This window comes from Eublepharis macularius, chromosome 5 (genome assembly GCF_028583425.1).
Source record: "Eublepharis macularius isolate TG4126 chromosome 5, MPM_Emac_v1.0, whole genome shotgun sequence".
In the NCBI taxonomy this organism is placed as follows: Eukaryota; Metazoa; Chordata; class Lepidosauria; order Squamata; family Eublepharidae; genus Eublepharis; species Eublepharis macularius.
In genome coordinates this window covers 101,731,909-101,753,791 of record NC_072794.1, presented here as the reverse complement: position 1 = coordinate 101,753,791, position 21,883 = coordinate 101,731,909, and the positions used below count along the sequence as shown (strand labels likewise).

At 43.6% G+C, this 21,883-nt stretch overlaps 1 protein-coding gene across 1 annotated transcript; it reads right to left on the bottom strand.

The window, feature by feature from the left end:
• Positions 1-12,765: 12,765 nt before the first annotated feature.
• On the bottom strand, positions 12,766-21,361 carry C5H1orf210 (chromosome 5 C1orf210 homolog). Its single transcript, XM_054981547.1, is given in 7 exon segments — positions 12,766-13,841; positions 13,843-14,170; positions 16,643-16,786; positions 18,290-18,797; positions 19,617-19,717; positions 20,816-20,893; positions 21,280-21,361. Coding segments are annotated over 5 exon segments (1,107 nt in total). The 5' UTR covers positions 19,704-19,717; positions 20,816-20,893; positions 21,280-21,361; the 3' UTR covers positions 12,766-13,801.
• Between the last annotated feature and the right edge of the window lie 522 nt (positions 21,362-21,883).

The window sequence follows — 21,883 nt, the reverse complement described above, 5'->3', positions numbered from 1 at the left end:
CCATGGGGTACACTGGCAAAGCCATCCAAAGAGCTTTGTTCCCCACCCCCATCCCCACCCCTCCGTCCTGAGCTCCCAGAGGATTTTTGAAAGAGAGTGTGTCCCTCCAGTTGCAATTCTTCCCAGCTGAGAATCACATTGAGCGGCTGGGTTTTTTTAAAAAAAAAAACCCTACACTTCCCAGACAACCTTGCAGGACCCAACACATACCCACAGGTCTCGTGTAGTTCCACGCTTAAGCCATGTGCTAGTTACAGATGTCATATAAAGAAACACACAGAGAACTCTTTGAGATTCAAGGAAAATCAATGGATCCACACCACCCTCACCACCAGGCAGAGTTCAGATTTTCAAAACTGAACTGCTTTGTCCTTTACCCAAACCAATCCACCTGGCAGCAAGGCACAGCTGTTGCTGTGGGCCCAGTTGTTCCTGGCCCACAGCAGCAGGAGGATGAAGTGGAATGTAATAAACTTACATAGTTTCTAAAAATATAAAGGCAGCTCTGATGCCTGGAATCTACATATTCAACTGAAAAAGGAACTGAGAGTTTATTGCTGTCTGAACACAATGGCCTGCTGCCCCAACAGCTCTCTCCTCCACCAACGTCAGAGAAACCTGGGATGTTGGTTCAAGAGACAAAGCAGTGCATCTCTCCTCGTGGACTTGGAAAGACAGGTTGGTGCAGCAAGCACTAGAGATCTGAGCAGAGTCAGGATCAGAGCCATGCTGTGAATGCAAAGCATAGTTCAAAGGCACAGTGAAGATCTTGTTCAACAACTTTTTTTTTCTGGTCTGATATTAGCCCACATCACTCATAGCAGAAAGACTGCAGCAATGTACAGATCATGTGAGTGCAGAAGCATTTCTTACCCAGATGGCAATCCAGACCAACAGCCTTGGCTTTAGTGAAGACAGAACCCATTTCAATATCTAATTAATAAAACAGTGTAGGACTCCCCAAGCATTTCACCAATAAGCAAGGTCAGAATTGGCATAGTAAGGCACTTGGTTCATTCTCTGAAACAAAAAACTCCAGGGAATAGACATAAATTCTTCCATCTTCCCACACCAGCACTCACAGCAAGCACCCGAGGTCTCCTCTCCTGATTCTGGCCATTCAGCACCATCTTCTCAGTTTCATCATCTGGTGAGAACTGTATCACCTTGAACTGATCGACCACAAAAACATTCCTGGATTCATCAATACAGACACTGAATGGCTTGACTGGCACTGAGGTTGAAGGCTTTAGTACACTGAGAATCAGCCCAGATTTATTCATAATGATAATCTATTTCTTGATGAAGTCTGTGACAACCAACTTCTCCCAGCTATTTACTGCAATGAACAGAAATTTCCCCCCTTGGCAGTTGTCTGGCTAGACTCTGCCAACACAAAAGGCTGAAGGGCTGTACAAAGAGATGGAACAGAGAATTCCCTCACTGGTAAGAGGCAAAGGCATAGGAAGACTCTGATGCCCTCATCTGCAATTTATGGAAGAACATGCCTTCAAGGGTCAAGAAAAAAAGGTGTGTGTCTGATGAACAGGCAAGGATCTTTCCACACAGAGAAATACCATAAAAGACTGAGTCAAATTAATTGCTCACTCAAACTGACCAGTAGAGCTATATTGCTTTATCTCATCATTTGCCTGATCCAAAAGAATTTGGTCAGTGCGGGCACAAAATCAATCCCAGTGATATTGGGCTTTTCCAGGTCAGATGGAATGGATCCAGTTCAAAGCTATAAGTATATTCAGCTCTTACCCTGAAGCTAACGTAGGAGGAGGAGCTTCTAGTGGGCGTGGGGGAGGTCAGACACACTCTTGCAAGCATCTTCATTAGAGTCAGAAAGGCAGTCTCTGACCCCATCACTGTCATGAGGATAGTGAATGATTTGCTGCCTGGCTCCAAAGGTTGCAGATTTCTTATTAGTTGGTCCCAAGGAAACACAAAACTGAAAAGTGATGCTTCAGAGAGCTGATCTGGGCCTTCCCAAGCAATAGCCAATTCTGGGGTTTGGTTTGCTGTAACCTACATGCCCAACACTCTTGAGCTCTGCTCCTGATCATCCCTTCCAGATGAAGGGTCTCATAATCCTTCCCTACACAGAGAATACGCTGAGAAAACCTTTGTGTGCTCCTGGCTTTGTCTTTTTGGTTTTGAAGCTCTTTTTGTACTATACTAAACCATTTGCTGAGTTAGGAAAACATTTACCTGCACCAGTGCAGTCTCCTCCTGGGCAAAGATACAAGCACTGACATCTTCCACATACTTGCAGCTCTTGATCAGCTGCTCCACAGAGGGTTTTTCTCACTGCGCTGCATTGGCCATGGAGGCCACTTTGTGCTGGAACTGGTCGGTCAAGCATGTGACAATCTCTACAGATGGGCATGCTGCAGGTGTCACAGAAAAAGCCTCCTGTGGGTGATCTTGGCAGCATGGTTCTTGTGAGAATCTCACTTCAGGGTCATAACAGCCATCAAGAAACTCTTCCAGGTTTACCATCTTATGATGCAGTGTGAGTCAGGAGCAACAATGGCCTTGAGAATGTGTTTGACACAGAAAATCCTTGCAGTCCAGGCAACGGGTGGTAGCAGTCATAACCTGCTGAGCATTAGCCCAGACTGTGCACTCTAGGTCTTTGTTGCACTTCACTGTTGTGCTCCATTGATGAAGAAATTGAACTTCAAGCTAGCAGCACCTCCTGTGACCTCTGTTTGCAAGAAGCACTCAGGATATGGCACAGTCCCATTTTCCACCAATGGTTCCAGGCACTTCTGGCAGTAACTATGCAGACATGGTAGGATTTGGGGCACCATGGATAGGCCACAGCAGATTACAAAGTCAAAAAATCCTCCTGAATCAAATTTTGTGATGAGATGGAGCTCTATGTTGCCATGTTGCTGTCCAGCTAAACTGCAAATGGAACAAGAAACAGTCAACATGGCCAAGCAAGGAGCACAGACTAAGTAATTACCTCTAAGAAGAGGGTCAAAAGCTGTCCTGTTAAATCTGACTGGCTATGTACCAATTAGCTTCCAGAACTTTGTTAAACCGTTGGATTTACAAATCTAAGTAGAATTTATTTATAGTCTGTAAGCAGTTGGCCCGGCCTCCGCCATCTTTAATAGCCATTTTAACATGGCTGTTTGTGATATAAAATCACCAAGTCTCTGGATTTAATATGACAGCTTGTATTGCAGCCAGAGGACCTCCAGCTAACAGTTGCTGAGTCCCGCCCAGGAGACCCGGGCATGAACGGAATGTTGCATAGGAATGCGGAGAGATTCGTGGTGATTAGTTTTGCAGTCTCCTCAGCCCCTAAGAAATCCAGTGCAACAAAGGTCTCGCAGAGTCATCCCCACTTAACACATTCCTTTCCCTCCTCCTGTGATGAGATCTCCTGTCCTTGATTGAGGAGCTAATTAAATGACATTCATAAGTATTTACAGTTCGTTCCTGGGAAGGGATTTCCCCAACTAAATTCATCAACTTAACTCCGGTGGACTTCATTAACAAACCTCTTTTGTGCAGCTCTAGAACAAATTTTGCATTCTATTTCACACACCCCAGCAGTTTCCAATCAAGGTAATCAAGCCTTTTATTAACCCCAGGAACTGGCCATTGGAGTCTTTGTTCTAACAGCAAGGTGAGCCATCCCACCTCAGGGTACATTTTACCCTGTAAAGGTAGCGTTCTGGCTCTATTCAAATTGTGCACACTTGTTGGATCCGAAGTGCTGTTCCCCTGAGGTTACTCCTAGCCTCTTGCTCTCCTGGCTGAGAATGCTGGCATTTGAAGCTCTCCCTCTGTGGATTTCCCTGCTCTCCGGATAGGTAATTATTGCCTTGCAATCCCTCAAATCTATTCCACCTTCACCACTGCTTTTACTAGGCCCCTTGTGTGTTTCCGTGCAATCTTGTGTGTATGCATTTGCCCCTCAAATAAAACAATTATCCTTTAATTTAGAACACCGGCTTCATGTGTGTGTGTATCCTTGGGAAAGGCCTCTCGCATAGCTGTCTTCCTTGTTTGCTAATTCCCCCACTTTATTTACTCACAAGGAGACCATTCCAGGTAACAAGTCTGCCCTTCTCACCGAGATCCAAGGCGGATTACAATATAATCAACAGTCGGGACATTCACTGAGCAAAGTATATTAATTCACAGTGCAGCCTTAAGCAGTTTCTCCAGTCTAAGCCCATTGACTTCAATGGGCTTAAATTGAAGTAACTCTTCTCAGGATTGCACTGTCAGTGATCAGATACAATGGCCCTTTTCACACTGCTTACCTTGACTCGCAACGACGTGGAACATTGCGCTAAAAACACGGAACATTGCATTTTTTGCGCAAGATTTGTGCGATGTCGCGCAAATCTCGTGCTAGAAAATGCGATGTTCCGCGTTTTTAGCGCAATGTTCCGTGTCGTTGCGAGTCAAGATAAGCAGTGTGAAAAGGGCCAAGAAGGTATGGTAACAGTAAAATCTGAAAACAAGATTAAGCCAAGCACAGAGACAAACCACAATAATTAAGGAATTAGTAGAAATGTTACCAACTTCAGAGCTGTAGCAAATGGGAAGCTGAAGGAATAGCAAGGAGAGGATAACACTTCTTCAATTTCATAAGCAGGCAAGTAAGCTGAAAAGGAGTTAAAGGATACTGAGTTCACACCAAACATTTCCTACACTGACAATACCACTGTGTAAGGAAAAGCATGGCAGCCGTACATAAATTACCACATGGGACAATGACACACATGTAGTTATTTGCATATGAGAAGCCATGAGCAGTATTATTCAAACATTCCACTCTGCCATGGAAACTTGCTGGATGATCACGGACCAGTCATTCACTCTCAGCTTAATCTATCTCACAAGGTTGTCATGAGGATAAAATGGAGAAGAGAACTACATAAATTGCACTGGGTCCCCATTAGAGAGAAAAGTGGCATAAAAATGAGATAAAATAAATCAGTTAAATAAATATATAAAGCATGCCAATCTACACATAGGTTTCCTGCACCCTGCAGTGCATTTTGTATAAGAAACAGCTCTGAAGAGACTTGGTCTACACATTTGTAGAATGAGGCAGAAACAACATCACAGATTCCTAAACTAACAGGAGACATTGCAAGTGATGCAATATTTAAAATCGCGATGGGGTAAAAGCCAGAACAAATTAAACAAATAGGGGATTAAACAAATAGGGGTACCGGAAAGAACAGTGATACGTGTTAAAGACATTGGAGAACAATATTTTAGAAATGAAAACATGGAAAGATCATGCTTTTATGAACCCTTTCCCTGGCAAAATGCTCCCGGAACATTACAGAACAGGCCAGAACAGGCACTAAAATGCTAGGATCACAAAAAACAGTGGGAAGCATTAAAGACACAGGAGTTCAAGGGACATACTAAAACTAAGGACACTGATTGCCCATAGACAATACATGATTGACAATAGAGAATGTATGTTTGCCCATAGGGAATAATGGAGACCAGACTTGCCCATAGAGAATAAGTTGCCCATAGACAATACATGATTGCCAGTAGAGAATGCACGTTTGCCTATAGGGAACAATGGAAACCACGGTTGTCCATAGAGAATAATGCAGTCCACGCTTGCCCATAGGGAATAATGGAAACCACACTTGCTCGTAGAGAATAAATTGCTCATAAACAATACATGATTGCCCATACAGAATGCATGATTGACCATAGGGAATAATGAAGACCATGCTTGCCCATAGGGGATAATGGAGAGCATGCTTGCCCATAGAAAATAATGGAGGCCATGCTTGCCCATAGGCAATAATGGGGAGCACGCTTGCCCTTGGAGAATAATGGAAGCCATGCTTGCCCAGAGAGGGAGGGGTGTTTGTGTGTTGTCATAGGCTTTATAGCCACTTTATAGCCTCCGGTGTCTCTGTGGTTGTGGCTGGTTTCTTTTGTTTCTCTTTAAAAAGAATGGAGATTTGTGTGACCATGGCCAATATTTTTGTTTAATATAAAGTAGATGTTTCTGAATTTGAGAAATCTCTAAATTTTCCAGGATTTTTCTTTCTATTAGGAGTTGTTCATATACTCTTTTGCTACAAGTTTGTGTTCATCTTCTAGTTTTCTTATTCTAGATATAGTTTTATTTCTAACTTTTATTTCCCCATCCCTGGACAAAGACAAAAACAGGCAGCCGCTCCAGTGGGCCAGAGGCCCCGGGTCGCAGCTACACAAATGGGCTATGACTCTGGGCTGTGACAGGTGATTTCTTCCTCAGCTCATCCTTGCCTCACTTGCCTCGTCATTGGTCATTTGTGGTTGGTGCCTCTGGTTCCTCTGGTCAAGGGTGATCACCGATGGGGCAAGTGAGGCAAAAACAAGCCAAGTGAGGAAGACAGCCAGCAGTTGCAGCCACCAGGCTTTTCTGCACCACTATACCACTGGTTGATTCTTGCCTAGGTAGCCTTATTTGCACTCCTGGCTGCCTGGGCACTGACATGTCTGTGGGTGGAGAAGTTGTACCCCAGGCCACTATCCTGTGGGAAATTTTATCCTGGAGGCCATAATGGCAAACCTACTCCTGCTTAGAAGTCTCTTATCTGTTATATTATAGCGGATGACATTTGCTGCTCCACCATGCTCAGCCTCCCCAGTTGTATGGCTGCTGACTCCTGCTTGAACCTGAAGAGGGCATGATTTAGGAAGGGAAGGAACCTCAGTGTGGTATAATGTCATAGAGTCCCCCCCCCCTCCAAAGCAGCCATTTTCCCCAGGGGAATTGATCTAGAAATCAGATGTAATTCAAGGAGAACTCCAGGCATGACCTGGAGGTTGGCAGCCTTACCAAGTATCTTGCTCTTCAGATCAGCTTTGCTGTTCTCCCCTGTATGCTTGAATTGTCTGTCTCTCCAAGCACCTACTGAGCATCCCTCTTCAAATACCAATGCTTTGTGCAGCTTTCCAACCAAAGTGTCATCAGTTTTTACATCACTGGTTTTCTTCACATTCATCCACTGTTCAAGGTTCACACATACACCTTTTCCATCACGGTTGCACTCACATTCATTTTGCCCCAGTGACTGAATTGGTCTATGGGGAGAAATGCTTAAAGCAGTTTCCTTTGTTTGGTTGATTATATATACTAACAGGACATCTCTTTTTGAGATGTCCTATTAATAGGTGATCCATATTGGCTCAAAGCCATGTTTTAAGCCCCAGGCTACCTCCAGGCAATTGTGGGGGGGGGGGGGGAACAGCTGAAAACATGGTCTGGGCACACTTTCAGCCCCATGCCACTGCAGAAACTCCTGCTGCCTGCTGTTCTGAACCAATTCTCTATTGTTCTCCCCTCCTGAAAATCTGGCAAACTGTCCTTTCCAGAACTCACCCATAGCTCATCCCTGCCTTTTTATGGAACTTGGCAACCCATACTTCAGGCAGTTTTTGTGCAATGTCTGAGCAAGTGGAAGAGTTGATGGCTAGTCTGGATGGATTGTAACCTCCACATTTAGTTCAAGATTTTCCTGTGAAAAAGGGTATACCTGATGTGTGTATAAACATGTCCTACCTTTAAGTATCTCCTGGCCATTCCATACCATGAAAAGCTTCAACTCTCCATTTCCTCCACTGAAGGGGCAAGACATTGTTCTCCAAAACTGTTGGTAAGCCTAGCTCCAGACCACTTTATCTTTAATGATTCCCAGTTATTTGTGGTACTAGCATTCCTTTAGTGCCTGTTCCAGCCTTTGTGCAGTTCCGGAAGCATTTTGGCAGGGAAAGGGTTAATAAAAGCATGCCAGTTCAGTGTTTTCACTTCTCAAATCTTCTTCTGCATGTCTTTAATGCTTCCCATTGTTTTTTGCGGTCCTATCATTTCTTTAGTGCCGTTTTGGACCTGTTCCGCTGTGTTCTGGGAACATTTTGGCAGGGAAAGGGTTAATAAAAGCTTGATATTTCTATGTTTTCATTTCAAAAATATTGTTTTGCAGTGTCTTTAATGCTTTGATGTTGTTCTGCAGTGTCTTTAATGCTTTAATGCTTACATTTTTGTTGTACTAGAATTTTAGTACCCATTCCAGCCCGTTCCGTGGTGTTCAGGGAGCATTTTGTCAGGGAAAGGGTTAATAAGTGTGCCAGTTCAGTGTTTTCACTTATAGAATATTGTCTTTAATGCTTCGTACTGTTTCGTAATGCTTCGTACTGTGGTATTAGCATTTCTTTAGTGCCTGTTCCAGCCTTTTCCGTGGTGTTCCAGGAGCATTTGGGCAGGGAAAGGGTTAATAAAAGCATGCCAGTTCAGTGTTTTTACTTCTCAGATCTTGTTCTTGTTGTCCTTAATGCTTCCCACGGTGGGTTTTTTTTTTTTGGTACTAGCATTTATTTAGCGCCCCCTCTGGTCCGTTCTGGAAACATTTGGCAGAGAAAGGGTTAACAACAGTGTGCCAGTTTAATGTTTTCATTTCTAAAACATTGTTCTTGGGTGTCCTTAATGCTTTCTACTGTTTTTTATGGTACTAGCATTTTTTTAGTGCCTGTACTATGGTGTTCCGGGAGCATTTTAGCAGGGAAAGGTTAATAAAAGCTTGATATTTTCATATTTTCATTACTAAAAAATTGTTCTCCAGTTACCACATCCCACTGTTTTTTGCGGTACCACTATTTGTTTGGTACTCGTTCCAGCCTTTACCCTTCCCCTTTAAAATATTCCCGTTTTACAAAAAAAGTCGGGCAAACTGAAAATTAGCTGGGATACGGGTTAGACTACAGCCTTTCGCCCCCCTGTGCTAATTTCTTACTTGCAGGGAGTTTTTATTGAAGGAACAAACAAACAAACAAACAGGAGTATGGTGGCAGCTTAGAGACTGACATTTTATTCCAAAAAAACCTTTTGTGGATTAGAGCCCACCTCTTCACTTTACGCCATTTATCCACTCAATCTGAAGAAGCGGGCTATGGTCCACAAAAACTTATCCTGGTATAAAATTTGTCCGCCTTTAAGGTGCCGCAAGACTCCCGTTTATGTCTCCTGCAGCACACGAACTTCTCTAAATTCATACAGGGGAACATTCGCAACGCGCAGCCCGTCACCTTACGCTGAAGTGGCGCAGCCTGTTCCACCACCTCGGAAGTCTCTCATCACAACCTGCTGCCATGTCGACCAGGCCTCCGGCGAAGCAACGCTTTTTAGGCCGAAGGGTGGCAGGAGATCCAGGCTCCCGAGAGCGAGCCGCCTACTAGCAACCTCGCCTCCCCCTCCTTCCTCATGCTCCTTGCCCACCTGCCAGAGAACACTGTGGCCGGACAGCTATGGTTGCCAACTCTTGGCTGGGAAATTCCCGGAGATTTGGGGGGAGGGGCTTAGGGAGGGCAGGATAGGGAGGGGAGGACCCTCATTGGAGTACACTGCCCTAGAGTCCATCCTCTAAAGCAGCCATTTTCTGTTGCCTGGAGGTCAGTTGTAATCCTGGGACAACCCCAGGCTCCGCCTTGAGGTTGGCAACCAGCCGCGGCGCCCCTCGAGTACTGCCAGTCAGCCTCTCTTCCCATGGGCTCACCCACTTTAGCGACTTTCCCCGCCCAGCAGTTCACACACGGGCGGGTTACCCCTTCAGTCAAGCCTGCCGTTACCCTGCCTAGCAGTTTCCGCCTGGTGACATCATCCCCGGAAGCCCCTCCATGTCGCAGGCTGCTATGACAGAGGCGGAGAAGGAGAAAGAAAGCTTCCCGTTCGGTTAGAGATCAGCGTGTGCCAGGAGCGCAACTTGCACAACATTTAGCTGTAGGCAGCGGAGCGAGGGAAGACGTGACGATTTAACGAGACTGACTGTTGCTGCGTGGGGGCTGGGCGGAAAGGCTCCCTACCTTTCTGTTGCTTGCTGCCAACGTTAAGTATAAACATTTCTGCCATGCCTGTTTGCTTCATGAGCCTAATAAAGTAAGCCCTAACTCATGAAAGCATATGTTGGAATGAACTTTGCTATACCGTAACTCCCATCTGAAATGTGAAGGTCCTAAAATAAAGTAGTTCTAAGCCTCAACCCAAACCCCGTTATGAGAATAATAGTATTGGATTACATTACATGGTTGTTGTAAACTGCCGTTTTTCATAATCCATCTGCATTTTGAGAATTGACTCGGGACCATATTATATAGTTCTCATTAGCTGCTGCCAGCCCCAGCTTCCCCTCGGCCATCATGTTTCAATATAGAGTGATATCTCTGGGCTATATTTGAATTTGAAATGCATTTTTAATTAAAAAAAACATAACTTTCCCCTTTATATAAAGAAATAAGTTTAAAAGAGCATAAACCTCTAGTTTTGCTTCTACTGGGTGGGGTGGGGGGAATATACCGCTGCCACCAAATCATAGCTACAGTAAAGATTCAGATTGCTCCATTGTTTAAATTTATGTCAGTTTTATCCCTCTAAGGAAATCTTGGCATGATATCAGAAAAACAAGAAGTCCCATTTGCACATAACGGAATTGTTATCCCCATACTTTTATATCTGTGGAATCTGTATGTCTTTCTACAGTTATACAGTGCAGAACCATCACTGTTCTTCCAAATTTTGAATTGAAGACAAGCCGGTGCCTGTTAACCATCAGCCCTACTCTGTGTTGTGAGATTGAAAGATAGACTCTAAAATGAGGGGCAGAACTCTTCAGCAACTGGAAAAAAACATTTAAACTAAAGGACATCAAAATCTGTATAAATAAACCTATCATATTGGATATGACATGTGGTGGAAGGAAATCTTTGGAAATCCAGGAAGCTAAATGGGAAGTATAATCCAGTTGTGCCACTTTTATCATAAAATGTACAAATTACTAATGTGTACTAAATAGGAGCTATGTGTGTGTTATGTGTCATCAAGTTGCTTCTGACTTATGCCGACCTTATGAATTATTGACCCCCAAAATATCCTATAATTGACAGCCTTGCTCAGGTCTTGCAAACTGAAGGCATCCACCAGAAATGATGTCATTCAGGTCCACCATGGAGTATATCTACACTAATTTTGCCATATGCCTGCAGCCTGCTTGTTGCCTGCCTCCACACCTTCCCCCCCCCCCACCAACCAGGTGGCAGCTGGGGGCAGAGGATCCCCCGCCCCCAGCTGGGGGCTGGCAACCCTAGTCTTGGTATGTTCTTTACCAAATCTGCTTTACTCTGATCTTTTTGAAAAGAACACAGTCCAAACATGGTAGCATGCTTCTGCAAGGAATGGTGCACATTTTCGCACCCTGCAAAAGTTCTGCACACATGGGTGCATCTTGTTGGCACGGTTTCCTGCTGTACCACTGGAGGGCTTTTTGAGGGCTTTTAAAGAATTATAATTTCTATGTGCTATATCTATTGCCATATGTGTATTTCAAATTTTAGTAGAATCATTGAATACATGAAGGAAAGGAATGAAAAAAGGAGGCAGCAAGTCACATGGCAGCCATTATGACCATGTATCCAAGATCCCAATGTGGACACCCATCAGAGCACATGGAGAAGGGAAAAGTCAAGTGAAAAGACATAGAAAGTGTAAAGAAAACTATTACCTGTGCAAGCTTGATCACCAATGAGCATGTTTCTGCATTTGTAGCAGCAATGAAAGCAGTAGGGGCCTGTTGCATTCTGGCCTACAGGAGAAAATGGACTGCTCTGTGCTCTGTTGCTATCATTTTGTTCAACACTTTGCAGATAAAATCTTTTGCAACTTTTCCAACTTGGACTATACATTAGTAGCCAACTTGTCCGGTTGTCTGGAATGCCTTTCGGCTTGTCCAGTCTGAATATGTGGACAATATTCTTGGAAGTGGAAAGACCCTTACCCTTCCTGGCTACTGAAATTAGGGGGGGAGAGCAGGATGATAGTCTGGGTCCCCTTTAAGTGGGCAATGGTGTGTCCACTCCTGAAGAAACACCCTGTACCCAGGAGAGTTGAATAACTACCACCCAGTCTCAAATCTCCATTCTTGAGCAAGGTGATTGAATGAATGGTGGCTGGGCAACTGAAAGGATTCTTGAATGAAGCAGATTGTTTCCATCCATTGTGTGGATCCTTGGTTGTTCTGGTGGATGACCTGCACCAGGAGATGGACAGGTGCATTGCTACCCTGTTAATTCTCCTGAACCTCTCAGCTGCTTTCAATACCATTGGTCATGGTATACTTCTAGACATTTCAGAACTGGGACTGGAAGACACCATGTTGCAGCGGTTCTACCTTGAAGGTAGGTTTCAGAGTGTGATGCTGGAAGACAACTACTCTGCCCTTTGACCTCTGGCCTTGCAAGGCTTTTTAACATCTATGTGAAACTCTGGGAGGGATATACTGGAGGTTTGGTTGAGTTGCCACCAATGTGCAAATGACACTTAACTCTATCTCACACTTCCAGCAGATCCCAGGGAGGCTGCGGAAACCAGGTGCCTGGAGCCAGTTTTGGGATGAATGAGTGCTAACAATCTGAAAATTCCAACAAAATGGAGGTGCCACTGGTGGGGGTAAGGTCTGACCCAGAAACTGGGATATCTCCTGGTCTTGACTCGGTTGCTCTACACCTACACTTACCTATAGCCCTATTTGTATGTTTTTATCCTCCCTATTTTGTGTTTTTATGAGTCTGTGTTTTAAATATATATTTATTTGTATTTTAAATGATGTTTATGTTTTAAAGTTTGGAATGTTTTAATGTTCATCGCCTTGAAGACCATGAGTTGGGTGGAAAGGCACCATAGAAATGTTTTAAATAAATAATACAGAGAACCTTCGCTATGTGGAAGCAGTGCGTGTTTTATTTCCTATGCTGCAGAGAGTTTTGTCTATTTTATTCCAAATAGCAAATGTGAAATGACATCGACAAGGCCCTTTTTGTCTTCACTTGCTTAGCAAGTCCTTGTAAAACCCTAGAAAAAAGCCTTGTTAATTTCATGCCTTTATTGCTTAGACAATACCAGCCCTAATCCCTGGACAAAACCCATTAAACCCTTTTTTGGTTTCACCTCACACTGGCACACATACTACACATCATTTTAAAATGTCTTAAAAGAAAGATCACAACTTGATATGAATGTAGAGCAGTTGTGGAATTCATCACCAGCAATATCCTATAGGTGCCCATGATAATTGTACAACTGCATTCCTGATCACATGTGCAAGTGGCCAAGAGCTAGAACTAGAGTAATTCACCTTCAGTGCTATACAGTGCACTCACCGCCTTTGGCCACACACAAGAGATGGGTAAACAGAGCTCTCTTTCCAGGCATGCCTATATCCTCTGAACAACCGGCACGCTCTTGGCACATGTTGGCAACACTTCTTCCCTCTTGCAGTCTCGTTTCTTACATCCCTCATTACAAAAGGCCCATTCCATCTCCAGTGACTGGAGAAATATAGCACAGTTAAGAACCTTAACATCGGCTGGGAAAGAAGCCATGCAGAAGCCAGGATTAGAGAGGATGGAGAGGGGAAACAGAGGTATAGGAGCGATGCTGCAATTTTGTATACACTTATGTGGCGGTGAGTCCCACTAAAGTAAGTGGGACTTACTTCTGAATAAAAATGGATAAGATGAAGCTACACAAGTGAAAGAATGTTGAGAACACTACAGTTCACAGAACAGAAAAGCTTGGTCAAAAACAATGCCCTCTTGCGAACCCTTGTGGTTAAAGAGGAAGATGAGATAAAAGAATTTGAATTAAGCCATTCTTTGGACTGAGAGGCTGTGGAAGCACTTGGCAATAGAAAAGAAAGCCTCAGTCCAGATTCTGGAAGATGCAAATAATTGGGCCATATTTTCTACTAAACCTTCAGAGTTTGAAATGGGGCTCCATTTCCTCTTTCTCCTTTCTGCATGTCATGACTGGGTTCAATGTAGTTGTCCTCAATGAAACCATCATCATCTTCTGCAGGGCACCCAGCTGCTCTGGGGATTGGCTGGTTTCTCCCATAGGCCACATCCATTTCAGCTTCCCTCCAACCAGGTACATCCTCAATACGACTGCTCCCAACTGAATGAGAATCGGGCAGTCGGTGGTGGTGGTAGCTGGCACGGTTCCTCTGGAGCAGTTTGCATTTTGCAATTAATGCGATCGCAATGGAGATGCCAACAGCCAAAAGCACAAAACCAGCAAAATATGGCCAGCTGTTCACTAGTTTTCCAGGAAGTGGCGTGGATGCTGCAAAAGAAAGACAGATGGGTGGGACTGGGTTATTCAGGAAATTCCTGTGTTCTCATTGAGGAAAGACCCTAAGCCTTTCTCCCCACTCAATAAGTGTAAAATAAAACAACCTGTAGCGGCCCAGAATACAGAAAAGGTCATGACTGCAGTAATGGGCAATTCTCCCAGACAAAAAATGACACCCAGTTCTTTGGAGAAAGCTGAGCCATGAAAATTGATCAAGTGTTGCTGTCATTATATCAATGATCTGCACATGCTACACTGGGGGGGGGGAAATGAAGAAGAGGCCAGAAACTGGGTCTGACTACATTTGGAAGTTATCAGTGCCAATACTTAAATAAATCAATTTCTGTATTTATGAAGCTGTCAGCTACAGTGGGATCTGACATAGTCTCACACAGCCTTATGCCCTCTTCCATTTTACAAGGTTATCTAATCTTAGCTTGATATAAAAGAGGTGCATAAAATCTTGCACAGAGTGATTGGAAGAAAATTTGTTGAGGGTAATCACGATAAATCTGAAGAAAAACAAAGGTGAAAATCCTACTTGGTTCGTTTGTAGATTATGGTATTTTGAAATTTAGTTGTTGAGCTGGGGCAGAGGAGAGAGAGTCTGCTGATTAACAATTTTGTCAGGGAAATTTTAATACATAAAAGTTGTTAAAATCAAGAAAATGGCAGTAAATATGTGATCCAAGCTCATGGAAGATCACTAAATATGAGCAGGTTCCTGTTTTTGTTTTGCTTTTAAATTCCCTCAGAATAATTTGCAAAAAGTTAGTGGGAGGAAGAAGAGAACAAGAAGACTGTGCAGAAGTCTAATGATAAGCTAGATAGTGGCTCTTATTCCACCATTCTGATCAATTCATACAGAAAGCATTTATATACTCCAGGGCTTAAGCTTATACCTGTCTCCTTAGCTATCCACAAAGATGACCGGGCTACCCATGAGACCTGTTTTAGATATGGACCAATCTCCAGTATCAGGACTGTCTGTGGAGGTACCTCCATGAAAAACAATTCTATGGACAGCGGCTGCTCTTCAGGTTGTACACTACAATATCCAGTAATAGTGGGAGCGCTGCATGTGGCCATTTCCTCAGAAATCTCCTGTTACCGTATTGGAGGCGTTTGAAGTCCCTTGATTGTATCCATCGTGGTACAGAAAAGACTTTTAACAGTTGTGGTGAAGCTGGTATCTGGGATCAGCTAATTTTCCCATTTGTTCATAGCTGTTCAGGAGCACAACTATCAGGAAGATTTTCCTGATAAAAGGACTTACTCTAATGAGCAATGGTATCTAGCAAGCGGGAAGTACCTCAGAAAACAGCTCATTTTAAAAAGTAGAAGTTCACAGCTAATGTTGTTTCGGAACAATTGTATCTTTCTGTATCTTTCTGCTTTGCCAGTCTGTCTGGTTAACGTAGCAGTGAATACAGCAGGTATCAGCCTGCTAAATATGGAGCTTATTTTAGGGGTCATTTTTGAAGATTATTCGAAAACTTCAATTCATACTGATGGCAGCTATGACTGATAACTGGCATGCTATTATGGATGCATATCACACCAGCATTAAAAAAGATTTATCTGCCTGCTAGTTTGTTTCCAAGCACAATTCAGAGTGGTGATACTTAAAGTCCTATGGTTTAGGACCAGGGTATCTGAAAGATCGCCTTCTCCCATGCACATCTGTTCTAACCTGGACCAGAGACTTTGCTCTGTGTTCTCCTTTCTTCTTATGTGATGGTCAGAAGAGTTAAGGCTTTTTCTGTAGTGGTACCTTGGTTATAGAACTCCTCCACCCCACCCCCACAATCTGCCTGGTGCCTACTTTTTAAAGTTTTAGGCAACAGGTGAAGGCATTTTTGTACTTCCATAGTTTTAGTGATAATTATTCATGTTTGATTTGGTAGCATCTCTACCTTTCAAATACTGTTTTAATTACTGCTTTTTATTTCAGCAACTACTGCTGCTTATTTATTGTTTTATCATTGGGTTTGTTTAGGTTTTTGTATTTATATTATTGTGGACTGGCTCAAGTACTTTAGCTGGGACTTGGGAGGAAGTCTAGCAAACTTTGAAATAAATAAATAAATGATAACTTCATCATCTCAAAAAGGTCTACTTTAAAATCATCAGATAGTGACTACTTCTAGGCTCAGTGGGAAAAAATACCTCATTGGAGAATTGTGGGATAGAGGGATTATAGCTCATCTGTGAGACTAAGGGCTTATATTTTGCTTTGCTTAGAACCAAATCACATGTAGCATGCAGGAATTCTGAAATGTTATTGTAAATCAAACTTTTAACATGGCAATTTAATAGGCTCAAAAGCCCATTGCAAATCCACACTTGAGAAAGCTGTCATTCACATGTTTAGAACTGCCTTCCTGTTTTTCACACATGCACATTGATAGCAGAACAGGGGCTGAAACGTGTTTTAAATACCACAGGTGAATTCAGTCTTACTGCTGTTTGTTGGTAGATCTATGCTGGGTGTAGCTTCATCCCGACGGATTCGATGTTTTCTTCTTTGGACAACATCTGGATAGTTGAGAATGGTTATTTCTTGAGTCTGGAGTTCTGGGTGTGATTCATAGAGGATCTGCTTAGCTAGGAAACATAAAAATTAATATGCGGATCTCCAGATTGTCTAAATTACAGTGAGTATGCTGCATTTGCATTACCTTACTTTAGTTTTAAGTGATATTGGTCTGGGCTGTCTTATACCTTCAGAGTCACAGTGTTTTTATTATGCAAACACAAGAATGTGAGTGTAAGTCCTTGTGTGTGCTTTTTTCCCAAGTCCCCCATTTAGCACTGCTTTAGTTCTGATCTTGATTTGCCAACAGATGCTAGTTAAAAAGGTATATTCATAGCCCCGCACATTCACAAACGGGACCCACAGGGACTTGTGCCAGGCATTGCATTTTCCCCTCATTATTTCTTCTTTCCCTGTAAGCTCCTATACCCTCTCACCCTCTCCTGCTTTCCCCCCTCTTGTCCACTCATCAGCTAGCCTCCCTTTATGTGCTTCCCTATTTTCAGCTTTCCCTTCTTCCCTTCCCCAGACAGTCTCTGCCTGGAAAATCTCTGTGCAATACTGGCTGCCAAGCTGAACCCAGTTGCATGGTGCCAGCCACAGGCTGGGCCGGATCCATCCCAGTTATATGTGCCAGCTGTCAGACCAGGCCCAGTTGCACAAGGGTGAACCTGTAAGGACTGGTGTGGGACATCCCCCGTATCTCCTTCCCCACATTATTTCCTCTTTTCTTCCACCAGGCAACCCCCATATTGTCACCTTTTCCTGTTTCCTTCTCTCCTTCCCACCCCATCAACCAACTACCTTTTAACTAACACCCATCTTCAGCTATATTTATTGTTTATTTACTTCATTTATATCCAAGCTTTCTCCACAATGAGAATCTAAAGCAGCCTACATCATTCTCCTCTCCCTTCAATATATTGTTGAAGGCTTTGATATATTGTGAGGTAGGTTAGGCTGAGCATGTGTGACTGTCCTAAGGTTACCCAGAGACCTTCCATCACAAAGTGGTGATTCAAATTTCTGTCCTCCAGTTCCTAGTCTGAATCTCTGATTACTATACCACCGTACTTTCACGGGGTCTACTGTTGAACAGAGGTGAGCAATGACTTGGATGAAGTATGCAAGCCTGGTGGCAGCAAGGTGTATGGTGGCTGCCACCAGGCCTGGCCCCCAATCAGTCCTCCCTCATAGGTCAGAACAGCCCTGGAAAGGGCCCTGCCCCTTTCCAACCCCTTCCTTTTACTGATATAAACCAATCCTTATGGTTGCCTAGCAACCTCCACAATGGCCATTGAGAGCATATTCATTTCTTAAAGGTATGGCCACTGCTTCTATTATTGAGGAGGTAACTCCCCAATGTTTTTTCTTTGCTTGTTTTGGATTTCAGATTTTTCTGCGAACCTGGAGCTTTTGGCGGGCTTGTAGAAAGATCTGTCTTATCTGTTCCTGGCCCTAATCTCTGGCTTTAAGTATCTACAGATTTGGTCATGTTGAAAATGAGATATATTGATTTGTACATTGATCAGAGCTCCTTCGTTTGTCAGATCACTTCCCATTCTTTGCCTCACCTTCTCTTTGTTGAAGCCCTTTCTGCACAGGAATTATGGAGCCATTGTACACCCAGGGGTTCCCTTGAAGTTTGACATGGTGGATTCTTTGCACAAGTAATGGAATAAGTTTATCTGCAGAAGATAGTTCATTGTTTTGTAGGTCCAACTGAACAAGGGTCCAAGGAATTGGGAACATGACGGGGTCAAGAGATTGAAGTTTATTGTTTTTTAGGACCAGCGTGTGAAGGTTCTGCAAGCCCACAAAGCTCCTTGGATGCATGAAGGAAATGTTACAGCTGCTTAAATCCAATAGATGGAGAGTCTTGAGGTTATGAAAGAGTAATGGATAAAGAGTAGGAATGGTATTGCTGGAGAGGTTTAAGAAGCGCAGAGAAGGGAAGCTTTTCAGAAAGGTTCCATGTATTGGCATCTTCAATGAGTTAAAGGACAAGTCCAGACTTGTAATATGTCTGGGGAGGGAATTGGGAGCCTGGTGAAGGTTCTTTCCACTGCAAGCAGCCCATCCCTGTAGAAACATAATAACTACATCTTAGGAAATTCAAGTATCATCTAATGAATTGGTTTTTCAGTTAATATAGGGATCTCTTCCCTAACAGAATCACTGGGCATTTAATTTAATTTACTTTAATTGGCTATTCGAAACCATTAGGTTGAATGAACAGTAATAGGAAAAAAAGAATTTAATTTAATTTAATATATAATTAAGTGTTGAGTAGGTGCTGGAAAGCTATATCAATGAACTCAAAAGACTTCCTGCACTCATTGTTGCACAATTAAGCAGCACGCTGGAAGTGTAGAAAGCACTAGTTGAAAAATGAAGCACGTAGTTGCACAGGAGTTTGCACACCACCACCACCACCACCTCTCCACTAACCTGCTGGCTTAGCTATTCTCTCCCAATTCACCTTTGAGACAAGCACGGGTCTGTATGGGGGGGTTGGTGCTGCTAAAGTTGAAGACTTAAATTGCTTTTGGTGTCCTCCTAAGCAGAGTTTCCTCTGTTTAAGATTGCATTGTTACTGATCCACTTTTAAAAGATAAATCCAGGTTGTGTCTGAGTAAAAGTGGAGGAGTTATTTCACTGCAAACCCCTGTACACTTACTTGAGAGAACATACCATTGAATTCTGTGGACTTAGATTTGAACAAATGTGCAGAACACGGGGCACACAACTCTATGACACTAGCTTATTATTAAACAGTGACTGAAAAAACTAGCCTGAAGCCAACAGCAGTTGCCATAAACGGCAGGCAGGGCCTTGGAATTAAGTTCCATATAGAAGGATTAGATTATCCTAGGCCAAACAGATGCATGCCTTGCTTACCTGTTGGTTAACGTTACAAGGATGTCCTGATACCACAGACCAGGCCCAGAGAATGCTGGAGACCCAGAGGTACCAGGAATCTTCCATTTTGCTTCAGGAAGCTGCAAAAGAAAGAAAAGAAGCATGACACAGCAACCCCACAGATCTGCCCCATAGTATGAAGCAGTGGGTCCTAAACTTTTCAGTATGGTAACCCACAACTCAAAATTCTCTTCATATGGTTTGGTGACCCATCCAGGGCAGGTCCAAGAGACTGAGAAGGAGCTGTGGGGGGAGATGCAAGAAGTTGGCAGATGTCAGCAAGGAAGTGGGGACAAATGGCTCAGTGCAGTACATCTCCCACAGTAGGTAGAGGACAGTGAAGCACTGTAGGGGGCTGGGCAAGAGGTTGAGCTGCTAAGGAGGAGTGCCAAAGCAGAGCCTATGCTCGTACATGCCACTTTCTCTCCTCCTCACACTTTTGCATACACTGAAAATCTCCTGTCCTCTCTCCATCCTTTCCCCCCTTCTTCCATCTATTATTGTAAAGTTACTTGTTGCCAGACAGCTTTCCCCCCCATCATTATTGTTGCAAGGGTGAGGACAAGGTAAGACTGTGAGAAGCTAGAAAAGAAGGAGAGAAAGAAAAGGACACACAGGGTAGGAGCCGCCATTAGGGATGGCTGGCTTGCAACCCACTTTTAGAGGCTTTGTGACCCACTTTTGGGTCCCAGCCCACAGGTTGGGAAACACTGGTATGAAGGCAGTGACATGCGAAGGATATAGTAAGATTGTGAAAGAACATGCCTCCGTCGTGTTAATGAAAGTGGTGTATGTCAACTCAGGGACTACAGAAATAGCATGCAGCTTCCCTCATGATTCAAATTGAATGTGTGCATGCACACACAGATGTAAAGAATTAAGAAAGGGGTGGTCATTTGCAGGAGTAGGACCTGGACACAAACTTGGTATCAGGATTCAATCAGGAGAGAAAGGTTTGAATGTCTGCTCACCAAGGCATCTTTGAACTCAGACATTTCCTGTTTCTGCCTGATTCCCCCACCCCACCCCTGGCCATCTCCTGTCCATTGCTTAGGAACCTGGTCCTTCTTATTCCCGCATCCAATTCAGCATTCTTCTGGCTCTGTGCAAGGACCAGGTTCTTGATTTTGACCACTAGCCTGAATTCTGAGCCTCAGTTTTGTGCCTCACTTCCTCACCTGTATTGCTTCTTTCAGTTTGTGTCTGTATTTGACATTTCGCCTTGAATTGAAATTCTGAGCCCTGTAGAACTGGATCTGAGGACAGGGAGATAGGTAATAACCAGTTAGATTTTGAAGAGGAAGTGCTGACTCCAGTAAAGCACTGACTTGCTTAAAATAGTCAAGTTGTCCTCCTGACTGTCCTTTGTACTGGCTCTGATGTCCGTTGCCTATAAATCTGAGGTATCAGGGTCTATAAGCTGTGGTTACAAAAAAAGAATGTTTTTTGCTTACATTGCTGCATACATGACATTGCATACAATGCACCGCATACACGGCACTTTATTACTTGACTTGTTCTGGGGGGGCGGGGGAAGGAACTGTTTCCTGACGCTGGGTAAGATCGCCCTATCCCCAGCTCCATGCAGCAAACTTGGGTTCTCCAGCACCAGAAAAGACATTTCCCTCCACCCATAAAATACCTTGTCATGAGGTCTGGTTGTTTCTCTTGGAAGTATTTGCTGGCTTTGCCCGGCCCCCACTCTTTCCCAAATACTTCCTATCAGAGGGAAAGCCTTTACCTTGGGAATTACGCCAGGTTGGGAGTGCTCGGTGTCTCTCCTCTCTCTCTGTCAGTCTCACTTTCTCTTCCTGGGTCTGTGTGTTGAGGGAGTGGCAGTTGCTTGAAAAAATGGTGAAAGGTAAGGAGCCTGTTATACATTAACTGGAACCAGCCTCCCTTGTGTTTTTCATAGGATAGGAGTGGGGGAGGGGGGAGCTGGCCCTATGACAGGACACAGAGGAAGAGGGTGCCCAGAAAGCACCTGATTAATGCACATACGAGAAACTTTTAGTAATACCCCTAGAGAAGTTTTTACTGAAAAGTCAGGTTCAAAAGTGTATGTCAGTTTTCATATATTAATTGTGAAAGACAGCCTCAGGGCTTTCCTACACTTTTTTTTGAGAGAGAAATATTTCTTCCTGTTGTTTTATTCTCTGTCTGAGGCAAAAAGGGGCCTACCTACACTTGAAATGAAAGTTCTGCACACGAAAAAATCCATTCCAAATGATCTATAAAGAGGATTG